The sequence below is a fragment of the Eptesicus fuscus genome, chromosome 2 (genome assembly GCF_027574615.1).
Source record: "Eptesicus fuscus isolate TK198812 chromosome 2, DD_ASM_mEF_20220401, whole genome shotgun sequence".
NCBI classification, from domain to species: Eukaryota; Metazoa; Chordata; class Mammalia; order Chiroptera; family Vespertilionidae; genus Eptesicus; species Eptesicus fuscus.
The window spans coordinates 33,755,444-33,774,537 of record NC_072474.1 but is presented as its reverse complement, the minus strand read 5'-3'; the positions used below and the strand labels follow the sequence as shown (position 1 = coordinate 33,774,537).

At 42.8% G+C, this 19,094-nt stretch overlaps 1 protein-coding gene across 1 annotated transcript in view; it reads right to left on the bottom strand.

Annotated features, from left to right (window-relative positions):
• CELF2 (CUGBP Elav-like family member 2) overlaps positions 1-19,094 on the bottom strand; it is a 307,488-nt gene that overhangs the window by 158,078 nt on the left and 130,316 nt on the right. Inside the window, exon 2 of the mRNA XM_054726443.1 lies at positions 2,523-2,719. Within this exon, the coding sequence (XP_054582418.1) occupies positions 2,523-2,719 (197 nt within the window). The remainder of the gene's footprint in view (positions 1-2,522; positions 2,720-19,094) is intronic.

Sequence of the window (19,094 nt, the reverse complement as noted above, 5' to 3'; positions counted from 1 at the left end):
TGGAGTTCACAGTAATGGGAATTGACCTATCTTTCCAAAGGTAAGATTTGAATGATTTCATCTGTAACTTCTATCCCATGATACCATGAGTTGGTGTGATGTACAATCTATACCCATGAGCATAAAAACTAAACACAAAGACAGAAACAAACAACCCTGCTCTTAAAGGGCAAAATTCCCTTTTGTTCACCTGGGGAACACTGCGGTCAAGGAGAAGGCCTCTCACCCAACCCTGAAATGGAGCAGAACAAGGCTGGTTTGTGGCCTTACCTCATGGAGAAGCAAGCTGGTGGACGGAGCACATGAAGACAGATGGGCTGTCCTCAAATTTCTATTCAACCTCTTTCTAGCTGCGCAAACTGGGCTAATAACATTTCTTAACTTTTCTGAGCCTCGTCTGCAAAATGTGACTAAATATCACCACTTTCAGGATTTCAGTAAGAACTAAAGAAGAGAACATATGTAAAACTTCGCACATAGGACTTGGTACAGAGCATGGGCTCAAAAAGCCCGTATCAGGTGTCCCTTTTCCTCCAAGACCGTGGGCCTATGCAAACTATTTTAATGAAGTTAGTTACAAAACCCAGGGAAAGAAGTTAATGAAGTGTATAGTCTCAAATATACCCTGATGAAGAGATTGCTCAGAGGAACATCAGGAAAAAAGAGAGAATATGGTAGAAGAACTAGGCCGTGTACAAGTATTCACTTGACTGAGAGAAAGGTCTTTCTGGCTAAAGTAATATGTAGAAGACAAAGATAAAATGCAAGTAACCAGGCATCATAGCAAGAAATGAGCTTTGAGCATTCTACCAGAGGTCATGTTGAAAAATGTGGAATTCACTAAAATTTGGAGGCACATTTTCCTACCCAAGGATGAAGGGTGGCTGTTGCTCTGAAAGCACTAGTTTCCTGCCTCTGGCCTAGTTTCCTGTGGGTGTCATTCTGCACGGTAGGGGGGCCCTCACTTGCTAAGTCCAGTCCAGGGCATTAAACTGTTTTTCCTAAGTAGGATACTGTAGGGGTTAGGTATCAAAAACCAAATTCTAGTATTTTCCATTTGGGAAACATGTAGGTAAACAGTGTAGGAATATGACTCATAAAGGCTCTTTCAACGTTGTCCTAATTTGTGATGGGTTTAATCCTTCTGTTTTATATATCTAATTTCCTATTTTTCAAGTTTTGGGACAACCAAGTGTGTGGTGACAAAATTTTATGTATGTTCTTTTGAAAGTACGCTTGGTGTTACTGTACATGATTATATTTTGAGATAGAAAATGAGAACCTTATGAACGTAATCAGAAGTTATGTCTGTTCACCTTTATAAAATACGTGTTAGCCTTTTAAATTTCTTAAAAGGTTCTAAAAAGTCCTATCAGACCTCTGCAACTATAGGGCACAAGAGATGACCCATTTCTCAGAGTCACGACCATCAGCGTTTTCATCATTACTTAGTCCCATCCCTTCACCTTGACAGTAAGAAAGAGGCTCAGAGAAAAGTGTGTGCTCATGTTCATGTGCTCACTAATGAGCTTGCAGGAGCTCTTGTGAGAGGCTACATAGAAATAAAATAACAGGCCGGGGAGAGATAGGAAGATATGAAGAAAAAGGAAATGCGGACCCACAGAAAGACAGAGGAGCCCTGGGCAGAAAGACCAAGAGATCAAGAACAGAGAAAGAACAAAATTACTAAAGCAAGGTTAACATATCAACAGAGACCAAGTGGCAGCAGAGGAGTTAAATCCAGCCTGCACAGAGCTTGCAAAGGACGACTCTCATACACTGAAGCTTCAATGTGGTGCAGAGGCTTCTGGCTTCTCTCTATTTTAACAACTGTCCCCCCACCCTCTCAACATCACCCTCATCTTAAAATGGAGGCAGCAGAAACCACCAGATTGTACACGTGAGTCTTAGCACTGGTAAGGGCGTAAACCACAAGCATTTGGAAGGTGTGCTAACTATCTCAGGCCACTAGGGTGTTACTTCCCGCCCCCAAAGGCATACTTCACCTAAAGATGTCCATCTAGACCCCAATAATTGATATCCCTCCTAAAAGTGTACCCTTTATTCCTTAGACCAGTGGGATCACACTAACTGTTTATAAGGCATGTCAGGATCCCCACAGGCTATGGAAAAGTGAAATGCAATTGTAGTTACATGAGCAATAATGGGAAGGTAGGGGCAGAAAGAGTTACTCCTGAAATGCGAGACTAGAAACACTATTCCTTAGAGAGGCAGGCACTCCACCAGGGAAGAGGAGCCTGCGCTGCCTAGAAAGTGACCTCGGGAGAGCAATCACGCGCCTGGACAGAGGCGCGGCCGCGCCCCTCCCTCCGCTCCTCCTTTCCCGAGTCCCAGGCCAGCTCTGTCCACCTGCCCGGGAGGCGGGCAGGCGGGGGCGCGGGGAGGAGCCGGGCTGGCCTCGGGCACAGGGGCAGCAGGCGGCTCCCACTGGCAGTTCTCCCTCCCGCGATGCCCAGGGCACCCAGCAAGGCCCCCAACCGCGCACACCCCGCGGACTGTACCTTTACTCTGGGGAGGGTTCTGACTCCGGTCCCGGAGGACGTTGATCTGGTAGACAGCTCCGTAAGGCTCAAAAAGTTCTTTCAGCTCCTTTTCCGACCAAGACCTGGGGATCTGCCCGACAAACATCTTAATGGCATCTGGGTCTGGTTGGTCGGAGTGATCCAAAGCGCCGTTCATCTTGTTGGCTGTGCCGTTACTGTCAAAAAGGGAACCGGGAGCCAGAGTTAGGGCTGCACGGTGAGGGACAGGAAGAAAAAAAATAGGGGGGTGGGGGCGGGGAGGCGGAAGGAGGAGGAAGAGGAGCGTGGGGCAAAGTGCCTAATGAGTCGTAGAAATTTGATGAACTAAAACAAAGCACAGGCACCATTAGGTTGCTCCTCGGTGGCAGGGCGGCGGGCTCGCACTGCAGGCTGCTGCTGCTCAGCACCCAGCCCGAGCCCAGGGCAGCGCCCCGCCGGCTGTCACCCGGGGCGTGGACATCTTGAAACCCAGCTCGGAGGCAGCTGCAAGTTAAGTGCAGGTCTCGTTCTGCAAGGCTGCCATCAATGCATCTGCAGCCTTATCAGCCTCACACTGGCTCTCTTGTGAAAAGAAAGGCAGGGCTGGATTTCTGCTGGATTTCTCCCCTTCCCCTCCCCTCTTTGGAGATTTTTTTTTTGGGGAGGAGAAGAGAGGTGATAATGATAAAGTCACATGAAAAGAAAATGAAACATTTGGCAGTCCGTCAGATGACTAATGCAAGATGCTGAGGATGAATTTGCAGAGTGCGCGAGGCATCCATGTGTGCATCAAATTAGTACGTTGTTGCTGCTCAGAATGGAAAGTGCTCCAGCAATGCGGCTGGCTGCAGCCGATTGGCTGCTTATGCTGGAGAAAAGGGCCAGGGCGGGGAGGGGGGCTCCCGTTTAAAAAGCACATTGTTTATGGGACCCAGGCACAAAGGGTTTAATTCAGAGAGGCCAAGGCGATCTCAGAATTGCCTGCTTTGTGCCGGGGGGGAAAAAAAAATCAGCCGCAGAAAGTTGAGTTCCCGCTAAAGGACACTGAATATTTCAAATCTTTCACACTCCATAAATTGCTCTCTGTGTGTCTGACTTCCAGATGTTGCACTTGAGTTCTAAACAATCACACGTTTGGAAGAGAGAAGAGGGAAATCTGCCTTTTCTTCTCCTGGCTTCAGTAAATATTTGGGGATGATACAAAAAGCAAGAACATAAGCCTTTACATATCCATCTTCCTTAAGACTTAAAAAGCCCCCATTTGGAAGAGAGCCTGCAATTCTAGTCATCATCATGAAACATGATAATGAGGGTGTTCATTTTTTAATTTGGATTCCTCCCATTTGACCTTCAGTAAATAATAAAGCAAAATCACATATCCTCTTTGTCTTCCATCTTCTGAATGCTCCCTAAACCCACCTACTCTGCCAAGAGACAGGGCTGAATGCCCTGAGCAGCATTCGTTTGCAGTACTGTACTCTTGGTTTAGCATCTCAGCCCATGAAAATAAAATGCACCTAAATAAGGTCACACCTGGCAGACAAAATATCTACAGAGTCAGGTCCATGCCTAGTCCAAGAGGCAGAAAGGTAAAAAAGGGCCCACATAAACTAAAACTTCACTGCAATTGGCAGGTGTCATTTCAATGTAGTCTTGGGGTTATAATAATAAGGTATTCAAAATGATGACAAATACTCTTCACTAGGGCCTGGCTTTAATTTCTACTTCTTTTGTTCACCCTATTTTACCACTCTATTTTTTTTTCTCCGTGAGATAAACAATCAAACTGTGTAGCTTGAAACACTTTCAGAGGTTTCTCTAATCAACCTTATTGTTATAAACCATGTTCTGCTAAATAAAATATTGAGCACAAAATCTTCTTGCAACAATTTAGGTGTAACGTAATGCTTGTTTATATTACAGATCAATCGTTTATCTTGTTCCTGTGCACCTTTACTTCTTTTCAAATCACCCTTTGAGAATTCAATCAACACTTAACCCCACAGAGCTAACTCTGGTGGGGTGGAGGTGACAGAGCCCTACGCAGAGCAGAATGTAGTGTTCACAACTCTGTGAGAGCTTAGAGTGTGGCAAGACTCGTTTCTGGGGCAGGAAGGACTTGTGGTTAGTGCTGTTCACAATGAGCTAGAATGAAAAGAGGAAGGCATTGCCACAGGTCTCAGCTAACAGAGAACGGAAGTTCAAAAATGGGGCTGTTGCATTTTGTCTGCACAGAGCAGTTAGTACAACGAAGGAGCTAGAGAGTATACCAGTCCCAGTATCTAAACTTAGAATTCTAGAGCATGCATTCCGTAATCTCTCTCCAAATGAGAGGGCGTTTTTACTTTCTCAAAAAATGCGCCCGTAGTGGCGTGTGAAGGAGGAGAGAAGGAGGATATCCCTTATGCCTTTGGTCTTTATGTGGCTGAGTCCATATTTATAACGCCCTTCCCATTAGCCATACTTCAGAAATGCCTGGAGACTTCTTATCACCCTGAGGCAGTGGGTGTTGGAGCTCAAGGCATGGGCTCTGAAACATGGCAACACCACTTCCTAACTGTGCGACTCTGGGCCTCAGACTCTTCGTCTGTAAAATGGGAATAGAGACTTCATCTCCGACCTACAGTCATGTGCTTCGTACAGGAAATGCCCAGAGTAAGTGCCTAACAAGTGTTAGCTACTTCTATTTTTAATCTCTTCTTTGCAGTTGTGACATACTTGAAATGAGTGACCATCACGTCTACTTTTCATTCCAAATTTTCTCATAGAATAGGCTCAAACACAACTCATATCCTAAATAATAATAAGTATCTTTTAACGAGCATTTACAAGCTAGATACTGTGCTACCTACTTTACATACATTATTTCTAACCCTCATAACAACTGTAGTGAAAGTATTATTTTCAGATGCAAATATCTAAGAAATAAGTTCCTTTCCTAAAATTACCAGCTCATAAATTATAGAAGCAGAATTCAAACCTATGCCCAAGGCACAAAATATTTCTAATCCATCATGTTGCCAAATATTCCATCAGGTCTGCCTTTGACTGAGCGTGTACACCTCACAGCAAATCTATGAGAAGACAAGGCCAACAGCAAAACATACTGGGTCCCTGGAACCCCAGTGCCAAATTAAAGGTATCACTGCAAGAAAGACACACACCTGTCCTCTTTCTATCAGTGAGACACGCTGAACTGAAGAGTCTGTTAGGAATACTTTACAGCCCACATTTCCTCACTAATCACATAGCTGTCTCCATCTGCACAGATACCCTTCCTCTCTATTCCCAGTCACCTCAATGAGTGCCTCTCATCCGCATCTAAATCCCTTCCTAACTACTTGCATTTTGCAAACAACCATCCCAAATATTTGCATCATATTTGCATCACAATTCCTTCCTTAAGTAAATCCAAGGACCTCTAGCTGTTACATAAATTCAACAATGACTATAACAGTACAACTTGCTCAAGGAAAGCTTCCCTGCAGGACAGGTGGTCCCCTACCCATCCATGTGATGCTGAATCCCATGGCCCCCCTATTCCCCACACTGGGTATTGCAACAGCCTAGTTAACTAATCTAACGCACACAAATTCCTGCTTTGGACTCCCAACTTTCTGCCTGGCTGAGGCTAATTTCTAGCAGAGACTTACTGACTTCTTTTGTCCTCACGGGGCTGTCAGCACTGACACTTCTAAGTAAGCCAAAAACTGTGTCCCACAATTAAACCTTTGTGGGTACTTGCCAGAGGCCATGAAAAGCCAATGTGCTATTCAGAGGAATAATTATGGGAATAGATACCCCAAATATCAGCAAGACTCTCAGTAAGATCTATTTACTAGAATCTGATATCATGCTTAGAAAATTAGACTAGCTCTCTTCTCTGCACTCCCCAGACCTCCTCAGCACCCATTAAAGTACAGGAATTAATTCAAATTAAAATAATATTTAGTGAGGGCCTACTCTTTTCTAGAAACCTCTGCCAGGTGTTTGACATCCAGTGTCATGACAGCTCCAGGAAGTTGAAATCGTTATCCCCATTTTGGAAATAAAGTAATTAAGAGTCGCCGTGGAGGTAAAGTGACTTTTCCTATGTCACCCCTCTTAGAAGAGGTGCCTGCAGAATCTGGACACACGAAGATGTGAAGGCCAACTGTCATTGCTCAATATTCCATAAACTGGGTTCCTCTAGGGGGATGTTTCCTATGGACTCAGTGGCCACGTGCAGGCCTAGGAACAGGCACATACATCTCTGCTGGCACCAAGCCTACAAACTGCAACAAGATCCCGAGTGCCAATTACACTTTTGCTCTTGGCAAAGAGCCAACTATAAGGCTCCTCCCGGACAGGTGCCATATGGAACCAGACCACAAGTTAGAGAGCACCAAGCCAGCGGGCACTGGTGGTATCATTCTCAGAGCCAAAAGGGAAATATAACATGTTTGGGGGGAAAATGAGAGCGCTTACTTTCTGCTTTCAGCACAGGGATTGACCTACTTCCCTACTCCATTGTGGAGTAAAGAGAAGTAGATCAGCAGAAGATATGCAAAATCCTTGGAGGTTCCTCTAAGCAGTAAAATGTTAAAATTATAATAACTGATTGAAATAAATGCATTATTATTATTATTATTTCCAGGACAGCAAGCTTTTATAAGGCCCAGAGAATTGCACATTTTCTTTTGGAGAATGGAAACAAAAGAATTGATATTTTTATTCTTTTTTGAGTTCCTTGGATAGCAACTTCCTGCATCACATCTCCTTTATTTACATAAAAGGAAGAACAACAAACTTACAAAAGAGGTGTGAGAAATGCCAAGTGGCTATAAATAATTATATTAATGCTGAAAAAAATACATAAAATGCCACGTCCTGAAGATATTCAAACCCAAAACCAACACATAAAGATGCCTTGTCTTGAAAAACTTCTGTAGAAAGAGAGCTAATCTCCCTGGTACTTAATAGTCTTATTATTCACATGCTTTTTTATCCTTTGTACTTTTTTTGTTCTGTGGAATATCCTGCATCAGTTCTGTCCTACTCTGTGCAATGTCGGAAATGTCTTATAATCTGTACCGTCAGTATGGTAGCCACTAGTTACATGTGGCTTCTAAAGACTTGAAAGTGGCTAGTCCACCTGGGAAACTGAATTCTTAATTTTACTTAACTTTAAATCTAAATAGCTCTAAATGCAAATATACCTTAAAAAAACTAATCGGAGTTGACATTCACTAAAATATTATTTCATCATGAGATTGTTTTGGGAAAATGGGAATGAGGGGCCAGGAAAATGACGTGGAGGCTTGACGCACACGACAGCACGTCGGTGGGACAGTGGGACAGTGGGTTCGCAGGCCTGGGCTCTTGTCATGTTCAGCATTCAGCTAACTGTGGAATCCCACGCGAATCATATAGTCATTCTGTGCCTTGGTTTCCTCACTTATAAAACAAAGAGCAAAATAGTTACCATCTGGCTCTTAATTTCAGTAATTCTACAGTTATGGTTTGGAACCTAGATGATGATATATGGAAAAGGTAATTTATGTTAACATGACCAGCTGCCTGAAACCTTGGGATGATTCCCTGTCTGTGTCCAAGTTAGCTCACAAGTGACTAAGGCATGGGCCGGGGAGCTGACAAGTGTCACCTACACTGTGGAGAGCAGCCTGCAGGCTCAGACAGAGCCACTGGGTGGCTGGTGGCTTGGGGTTGCTGCCAGAGCATCATCTCTCTCAATTTGTGCTAATTCTTCCTAATATCCCAACCGCAGTCCCACCGTTTGAGTCAGCTGAGAGGCCACTCTTTCACAGCGTCCGGGAACTGTTTTCTAATGATTGCCTGTACTTAAATAAGACCACATGAAGAAGCAGGCTTTGTCTGCTGATCACAGGAAATTGTCCAAGACTGAGCTGAACGAGGGAAAAGAGGAAAGAAGCTGATGATGGGCCTGGTGCCTTCTAGTGGGCAACAGAATGGGCACAAAATCCAATATTGTGAACCATCTACATTGTCCATGTTGTTGTTATTATTTAAGAACATAATTCTCTCCCTACTGGCTGGCAATGTGGCACCTGGGGACAGCAGCAGCTCCTTCCCACGCTGCAGAGAATATTCCAGAAACTTGGATTAGGCCTCCTCAGGAGCCTCCTCCCTCTCCTCTCCACTCACCACAGCCTCTCAGCTTAGAAGGAGGAATCAGCTGTCATCCAACCTCCTGCTCTGGGAACTGCACCTCCCATTTCAGAACACCTCATCTGTCTGCCTTTCAACCGAGTGCCTCTCGCACCATGGACGCAGCTACATCTTAACCCAGGGGGCTCCTGGGTTGCTGAGTGACTCTGGCAAGCTCAACAGAAATCTCCGGACATGTTTTCTCACCAATAAGAAGACCAAACCAATGCTATTCCTGTATTTACCTGGAAGGTATTGTTATCACTTATCAAGTGTAGCAAAGCCTTGTGAGTCATGGCCACTCTGATACAGAATGGGGCCCCAAATCTCTGAGACATCTGTGGATCGGCTGAATTCACAGATGATTCCCTGGCTGAGATGATACCCTAAGTCAGCGATTTTCAATCATTTTCATCTCACGGCACATATAAACTACGAAAATTCTACAGCACATCAACAATTATATTTTTTTGTGGATCTGACCAAAAAAAATAAAAGGTATCATTTTGACTTATTCACACCGGACAGCTATTGTGTTGGCTGTTGTCAATTTTCATTTGACAATTTAAGGGAAAAGAGGTCAGTGCCCCTGACTAACTAGTCAGGTATTGCATGTTTTAAAAATTCTTGCGGCTAACCTGTGCCTGCCGCGGACACTGGTTGAAAATCACTGCCCTAAGTAGCTGGAGGAGGCAAAGGCTTTCTCCAAGTGCTCAAATTGTAAATAAATTAGTTTGTGCTCCTCTGAAGAAGACGTTCAAGTTTCCTACAAGTAGACTTACATGCAATATGTTCATCCCTATGCTTTGCCAAAATTTGAAATAAAATTTCATTAAGATGTACAGGACATCAGTTTCATTCACAAACAGCTGGGAAAGAACACATATGTGACAGGCATTCTGGTGGGCTGCTGGAGTTAAGGTTAAATTGTATTTGGTTGGAGGTCCAAAAGCTATATAGATGCTCCTCAACTTATGATGGGGTTATGTTCCCATAAACCCACTGTAAGTTGAAAATCTCGTACGTTGAACATGCATTTACTATACCTAACCTACTTAACATCACAGCTTAGCCTCGCCTACCTTAAACGTGCTCAGAACATTTACATTAACTAGAGTTGGGAAAAATCATCTAATGCAAAACCTAATCTATCTATACATATAAAAGGCTAAGTGTCCATCCATCCAACCGGTAGCTATGACGCACACTGACCACCAGGGGGCAGACACTCAATGCAGGAGCTGCTATGATACACACTGGCCATGTAAAAAATAAACGGCACCGTCCTAGCCAGTTTGTCTCAATGGACAGAGCATCCACCTGCGGACTGAAGGGTCCCGGGTTCGATTCTGGTCAAGGGCACATGCCTGGGTCACGGACTTGATCCCCAGTAGGGGCCTTGCAGGAGGCAGCCAATCAATGATTCCCTCTCATCATTGATGTTTCTATCTCTCCCTCTCCCTTCCTCTCTGAAATGAATAAAAATATATTTACAAAAATAAAAATAAAAATAAAAAAAAATAAATAAATGGCACCATGGACCTGGCACCAACAAACCAACACTCGGCTTCCCCCAAGTGGGACACAGGCCCTGCGATCACCCTGGAGTGACACCCCACCAAATCACAGCCAACGCTGCTAAGACCCCATGGTGCAAAATGTGGCCCACAGGCCAGCCCAGTCTGGAAACGGTTGCTGTGGGTGTTGGGTAATGACATCACATAGCAACGCCTGGCTTCCTCTCCTTAGCGACTAGCCTCCTTGGAGTTTCTTCAGCCCACGAACACGACTTGCTTTATAGCCAGGTGCAAACATTATAGAGTTTAAGAAATGTTTGTGAAGCATTTTCACATGCCTCATCTCATCTGAACCTCACAGAAGTCCTGGAGTAGGTAGATAGGAGACTCATTAGAATCCTATTTTCTTTTCATTAGCCGGAAAACGGAGATTTAGAAAGCTTAGAAACTTGACCTGACTGAAAAAAAGTAAAAAATGGTGGAACTTGAAAATGACTTCAGGTTATCTCACTGCACAGAATATAGTCAAACACTGCTGTAGTTAGGTATTTTATCCTTTGTTCTCCCTGTGTGATCTACAATAATAATCTGCTTCGTGTTGATATTTACTGCTGTGTTGCTGACAATTACCTGAAAGAGAAGTTGGGATGCTTCACTGGTCTGGAAAAAGTTTAGCTAAGTCAGAAAACAGGTCTAATTAAGCAAGTTTATTCTCTATCTACAAAAGGCTAAGTTGACTCGCGCACGTGCGATACATATAAAGCTCTCACTGGCGCCAATCGCATGCGTGTGTCTTGATCTGTCTTTGTCGATCATGAATTTGGTTGACACTTCTATTACAGCGATATTAAAATATTTCTTCTAATTAATTTCCTTCCAATGTGCACAAATCTGTGTACCAGGACAATAGTTTATAATAAAGTGTTAAATTATCTCATGTAATTTATTGTGCATATTGCTTTCGCACCACCAGAAAGGTGAAGAATCTCAAGTTGAACTGTCCTGAATCAGGGGACATCTGTACATTTGTTTAACAAGGTGAAGCATAACCTTATACCTGAGGAAAAGGCTGCAAAACACAGGCCTTAGGGTTCACCAAGCGAAAGAGAAACCTTATTACCTTACTTCAACTTGACTGCTAGTGAAAGGCATAAAGCTGGAACACCCCCACAAAGAAGTAACTGTGGAGGCATCCAGGGAGGACCTGGAGTCTGAACACACAATGACCCTCGCTGGGCAGGCAGCGGCCCTGGATAACCCCTGTCTGGGGAACTCATTTCCTTCAGTGATTTATCAGAAACAGTTCAGGGGACTGCAGAGCAGAGCAGAGCAGAAGGCATTTGCACAGGGAGAGGTTTCGTAGATGAACTTTTAGAAATGGCAATGGGGAAATAATAATCACACAGAAGATTTATATCAGCTTCACATTTTCCAAGTGCTCCAGGAGCGCACATTAATTAATCCTCCCCTCACGGCTGAGGTCAGGATTACTGCCCCAACTTCACCGATGGGGAAAGGAAGGGAGAGGGGACCCACCTAGCTCTGGTGCCCACGGCTAAATGCTGCACAAGTCACCTGTTTGTGTGGGCAAGTACTTGTAGATGGCTCTCTGGATGAGGGAGAAGACACTAGTTTGCCCCCATTAATTAATTAACTGAAATGTGAATCCTTATGAAACAAAGACACATGTGGGAGGAAACTAAGTAGTCATCTGAACTTCCCAAACTGAATATTGATTTTCACTAAAATTCCAATTCTTATCAGCAAATGATGAAAATAAGGGATGTACTCTGAGAGCCACAAACAAAACAGACATGGTGCCAGGTACCCTGGACCTGGGTTTTAGCAACTGTGCTTCTCAAAGCAAAGAATCCCTGCGTTTACAGCTGTCTAAAAGAAAACATTTTGCTGGTACTTATTCATGCAAGAGAAAGCAACCAGAGAGGATTCACAACACTCTCCACCCATTGAAGAAATACTAAACCCACCTAAGTTTTATTCTCACACGCAGTCCTTTTCTTAAATTCGTATTATAGTTATTGAGACTTTATGTCAGGCATGGTGCTAGGTTTGAAGGAGAGAGTTGAAAAATAAATAATTAGCCAAAACCAGTTTGGCTCAGTGGATAGAGCGTCGGCCTGCGGACTGAAAGGTCCCAGGTTCGATTCCAGTCAAGGGCATGTACCTTGGTTGCGGGCACATCCCCAGTAGTGGGTGTGCAGGAGGCAGCTGATCGATGTTTCTCTCTCATCGATGTTTCTAACTCTCTATCCCTCTCCCTTCCTCTCTGTAAAAAAATCAATAAAATATATATTTAAAAATAAATAAATAAATAAATAATGAATGCCCTTAAGCTACTCAGCCAATGAGAAGAGACAAACATGTGCACAACATAAAACCAAAATACAAAGGGATAAGGCACGGAACAGAGCAATACAGGGCCTGCAGAAAGCCAGCAACAAGTGACTAATTTGGCTGCGGGCACTGGCATTCGGCATTCTAAACCACACTTCACCCCTGTGGTCACGTTTTTAAATGGAATGTGAAAAATTCAGAGGCAACGGATGATAAGCTGTACTCTTTTATTGAGTTGACAAGGAGGTTGAAAGAAAGTAACTGAAGAAAAAAGTAGGCTGTGACTTGAGAGAAAGCAGGTGCCTCTTTCCCACGACCATGCACTTGAGACAGGGGACCTGAGCAACACTGGACAGAGTGCCCGCACAGACCCATGGCTGGGCGACCATCCTGTGCACTGCCAGCCCTCACACTGGGGGTCACAGCCCAGTCCCCGACCTATGCTGGCTTGCAATGCCATACATACACTGGGAACCTACTGCCATCCATAAAGCCCCACCCACCTCTAAGCTTTACTCTGAGCTAATTCCTCCAGAGGTGACCATCTCTCCAATGTTCCTGTCACTCACTACCACTCACGTGAAAATCACTTTTCTGGGCATGTCCATTCAACCCTCCAATCTTTTCTTCTATAGCTACAGCTGACAGCGAGGTCTGGCCCCACCTCAAACTCAGCATATCCAAAAATAATCTTGTCCTCCAATTAGGTTTCATGTTCAACTTCCCTGTTTTTCTTACTGGCTCAAACTGTACCCCTTCCTACCCCAAGTCTGAGAAGAAGGACAGTGTCTTCCACAGAACACACATTCAACGCCGAGTTATTGCTAGTCTAATCTCGATTCTTCTCTGATCGCTGAACCTACAGAAACAATATTACTGAGCTCCTGATCAGTTACATGGTGAGAGAGTGAAACTGTGAGGACAAGGATGTCTTAATCATTAATTCAGTACGTATTTATGAAGTGATTCCACAATCCAAGCATTATTTAAGGTGCTAGGGAATTACAGCAATTAATAAAATAAGGTAAAATTACCTGTATGGAAGCTTATATTCTAGAGGGGAGCATAAAATGAGGGAAATAAGCAAACCTAAGAGATTAGAAAGAAATCATTTCAAAGGAGAAAATTAAAGCAGGAAAGCAAGACAGGGAGTATGGGGTGTAGGACTGCAATGCTAAATCAGGTGTTCAGAGAAGAACTCATTTGAAAAGTGAGCACGGTGCCTTCAACTCAGGATATCTTCAGTACATATTTCCTGAATGAATAGATTTAATACAGCAAGAAGTCTTACAATTTGTAAAAATTAAGTCACACATCACGCAATTCGTCACCATTATTATAAAGAACTGTGTTGTCCCATCTAGTACTGTTCCATTGAATCTGAGGGTCAATACCGTACACCTAATTGCCAATGAGTTACGTGCCCATTCTTCTCTAAACACCCAGTGAGTCCACTTGTTCTAACACAGCCACTGTCGCAATCTCAGCTATCCTGATGCGAAAACCACTGAAAAACTGTTCAGGGAGCACTGCCTCCTACTCTGCACCGAAGGACAGACTTTACTGAGCTTTGTGCTCACCTGGCATTCCGAACTCTATCTACCCTTCCCTTAAATATTGATTATCTGTCCATTCATTACTTATCATTTATCAATGGCAGAATTGAATCTCAGGCTGGTCTCTCCTCAAACTGATTTCTGGCCAACCTTCTTCTGTCATAAATGATGTGTAATCAAGGAATACAACGTTAATTGAATGCCAGCCCAAGGGATGCAGCCAGCAGTGTAAGGTTTGATACAAACGTGTGAGAGATTAGTAAGTCACTGCTTCTTCCAATGATCTGGAAAATCAAAAGTTGACAGTAAATAGTACCTAATTACGTCATATTAATGACTGTAGCTTAGGTCAGAAAACAGAATCCATGTGTGAAGAAATGTGATTCTGTAGACTAACCTAATTTATTAGGTTCAGATGTGTTTCTTTTTCTTTTTTTTTTCTTTTTGATAATGCCTTCAAGCTCATGTGTTTGTGAAATGCCAACAACAGAGTTAAGACATAAAGGACTTCAGAGCTGTCAACATGTGTGTCACCAAGCTCCTGCCCTGATGTCATGCCCTTCAAACCCTCTGGGGAACTTCTCAACCCCTTCCTCAGAGATTTCTCATGTGATGCTGGTTTTTCAGCCTCTGTTATCTGCATTTTACATCCACAGGAGATCAGAAGGAGCACACAGGATGGCTTGTAATAGGAGGCCCGTGGAGTGATGGCCAACGCACATGAGAATCTGAATGGGCCCAGCAGGGAAAGCCCACTCAGAGCTGGGCCAACTTACTAGTATATTCCCCAGACCTTCCCAAGGACAGCAGTGTAGCAGAATAATTAATTTGCATAACAACAATCTTATCTTAGCTAAAGGGTCACATTGCGCTCAATACATTGTTTAAGGAGGCAGGGAAATATATTATTTATTATTAAGAAGAATTCCTTTAAAATGAAACAATAAAGAGAATTGGTGCCATAAAGGATAAGCTTTCATCTTCACTGAAAACTTAGCTAATAAGCCTATTTCATTCCCCAGGGGATCCAGGTATCTCAGATTTTACTTTCTCATTCATTCTAACACTCCCCTGAGTATCAAAATTTAAGCTTTGTGCAGCATCTAATTTGTTGTCATTAAATGCAGCAACCAATTTTGCCAAGACTCTACAGCTTTTGGGAAATAAATCTGTGCTACGTATTCTGCTCTGTTTTTTCCCCCCTGTTATCGTTGTTGTTGCCGTTGCTTGGCTAGCGGGAGTGCGGGAGGTGGGTGGGGGCCTGCGGAGAAATGAGTTGTTGCTGTTGGGGAGCTTGTTTCCCTAAAGTAAATTATGCTTTTCACAGATCAAGAAGTAAACTTTAATTCATTCTCTTCAAGACATTACAAAAGGTGACATTTGAGGTTTAAAAACTAGAAATGAAAGGCCCATAAGAGATGACTGTGATACCATTCAAGAGACTAATCATGAATTCTCTAGACTCTTTCTGTCCTGATATAAGAAAAGGCAATGAGATGTTCTACAATGATTACACTAAATTCCTACATAAATTCCAAAAAGTTGCCTCTCTGATAGTCTGGTTAAAGAAATTTGCAAAATAACAAAAAGGAATAGTGCTAAGTTTGTAGATTGACTCAGAGAAGACTTCTAGAATTCTATGCATGTCAGCTCTGTGTTTGGTTCCCTATGATACAAGCATACAGTTGTCATGCTACAAAACTACATAGCAAAAGGCAAGGTCCAAATGGCATTCTACTTTGCTAGTTCTGAAATCCCTAAATCACATCTTAAGATGAAATCAATATCAAACACCACATTTTGATTCATATAGTCCTGCCTCCCCCCCTTGTGAGTATGTCAAAAATTTCATTTAGCATCTAAAATCATCAATTAAAATAGGCTTTGACATTTAATTTGCTTATTTAAAAAATACCCCATCAGATCTAACCCCCTAACAAATAAGAATAAAAATAGGATTATGTGCTACATTATAATGGCTGTTATTCTAAGAGGCTAAATATCATTATATCAAAATTCCCATAGCTGATTTTTTTAAAGTAATTTCTTCATTTTTTTGACACTACATCTGGCACAATGAATATAGATTTGTTTATATATCTGTCTAACTGCCTTTCCCAAACACAGCCAGATGGAGTCTTTCAAAATCAAATTAATTTCAGATTAATTCACTCTGGACCCACTCCAGTTTCATGACTCTTTGCTTTGAGGTACCAACCAAACTGATGTGAAATCATGAACTTAGAAGAGCACAGGTTCCTCTATATCAAGGGGTAACAATGAGATTGCTCCCCCTGTCCAGAAAGAAATCCATCAGGCACCATGAACCACCAGTTTAAGGTCTGACCAACATTTCATAGTGTCAAAATCATCCAGGAAGAATTTCCTTGGGATCCAAATAGAATCACAGTTAATTTTACATCCAATATTCATAATGCTTTGAGATGATTCCAGTAAAGATGAGCGACCTAATTACTAACTTGAGAACGAACAGTATTATGGTAAACTTGCCATATACACAGAGTCAGGTACCACACGTGACATGAGAGTTATCTTGTGTTTTTTTTTTTTAATTTCTAAGCACCCAAAGTGTGTATTCTCTATCTCTAGCTGTAGGTACTGAAGGAACTATAAACAAATGTAGCCAGGCTTTGCATGCTGTCAATCTCAGTGGATGCCTTTATTATCCTACTTATTTCAATTGCAATTTGGGTTTCCATGGAGACACAACAGTCAGCTCTAGAAAATTATAAGATAAATGTCAGGCAGTGATAACAGTGTTAATGAAGCTTCGGTGACAAGCAGCTCTGTGCTTCAAATAATAAGCTTATTTCTATTAGCATATGTATAACCTGTCAAAAAACCTGGAAGAGAATATTAAAAATTAAATATCTTTCTATTTATACTTAAGAGAGGGAAGAGACCCCCTCTAGAGTGGCTTAACTTTGGTGGGTCAACCTGAATAAGAAAAAATGTAATCACTAGTTTCTTGGGAAAATTAGGCACCAATCATGGCTCTCAACGATGCTTTAGCTGACATCCAGAAATGCCTTACTTTACCCAGTAACAGACAGAAGTTTTTCTTATAATGTGGTTAAAGTAATCTATTTTGTTTATGGAAGCTAAGAGCTCACCTCATTAAGTCTGACCATGGCAGATGGTGAGCTTCAGATAAATGAATGCTACAACCAACCTCAGGTAACTGGATTGAGTAAGCCATCTCCTCCCCTCTCTATGATGCTGGATAACTATGATTCAATTGCTAGAATCCAGAATCCAGAGCCACCTGAAATACTTTCAGACAAAAAAAACCAAAAACTGACAACTATGGCTTTACATAAGTTTGATGCATTTTGAGTACACAGGTTGAGACAGTGGAAATGTGAACTACATACAGTTCAAAGTTAGGTTCTCCAAAAAGAAAGTGAAAGAAAAGTAAGTTTTATTGGGAAAAGATGACTTAATAGAAAAAAATTGTTTTCTTCAAGAACATCCTTCAGAACCCTGAATAGTTAAAAGGGGGATAATTCTCCAAATCAATGTCTCTCCAGAAATACAAAAGACCTATACATATTTACTCCTCATTTATAGTAACTGCTCTTTGACCTCGCCATAGTGTCCATTATGATTTCACTCACTGCATATTTTTTCTTTATTATTTTTTAAATATATTTTTATTGATTTCAGAGAGGAAGGGAGAGGGAGAGAGAGAGATAGAAACATCAATGATGAAAGAGAATCACTGATTGGCTGCCTCTTGCATACCTCCTACTGGGGATCCAGCCCACAACCCAGGCATGTGCCCTGACGGGGAATCAAACCATGGCCTCCTAGTTCATGGGACGTTACTCAACCAACTGAGCAACACCGGCCAGGGCTTTTCCTTTATTATTAAAAATCTGTTTATTGAGTGCCAGGTAAGACATTGTCACTGCCCTTACATCTCTCATTGTTAATAGCTTGTCCAACCAAATATCCAAGATCTTGAACAAGATATCACACTGTGTGTGTGTGTGTGTGTGTGTGTTTTTTGTCCGAAGTCTGGTCCATTTTGAAATGACTACCTGACTAGGTTTTTCTGAAGTGAGACAACTCTTTTTGCTACAGCTCTGCAGTGGGAACAGCTGGCTGATCAAATCCGCCTCTACCTACCTTGTTTTTCAATTGCTATAACAAAAATACCATAAGAGTGGGTGGCTTATAAACAACAAGCATTTGCTTCTCACAGTTCTAGAAGCAGGAAGTCTAAGATCAAAGCACAGCAGACTGTGTTGGGTGAGACCCACTTCCTGGTTTACAAACAGCCATCTCCTTGCTGTGTGCTCACGTGGGGGGTGGGATGAGGGAGCTCTCTGGGGTCTCTTTATAAGGGTACTAATCCCATTATGAGAGTCCTACTCTCAGGACCCAATCACCTCCCAATTAACAGTATCACTCTGGGTGTTAGATTTCAACATGAAATTTGGGGGGACCCTAACATTCAGCCTATCACAGCACACTTGCTACCACTCTTGATTCCTTTCCCCCTACTCCATTCTTCTTCACCAGGCCTGGGATATAACTAGGCCATGGTGTTGGGGTAGGAACTTCCAGTGCAGCATTGGAAGAAGCTCACACAGGTTCTTATTTCCCCATAAAGTGTTTTTCTCTTTGGAGTGCTCCCTTGTAACTCCATATGGCTGGCGGGTGCAGAATGTACTAGGGCTGCGTCCCACTCTGAGAGTGGGTGCCTCACCCACCTCTGCACATCTAGCATGGCAGAGTGAAACCCAGGGGAGGCTGGGGGGACATGCATGGCCTCGGCCAGATGCTCTGGTTTGAAGGAGAAAGGCTGTTCTGCTTTTCCTACCAGGCCTTCCCTACATTCTTTCCTTTCGGACTGATTTCACCATGAGGTTGTGAAGACCCAAGGATTCAAGTTAGGGTGTGGTTAGAGGAAACAGCCCCAGGCCTCTTTTCAGTTTGGGGCTTCACTC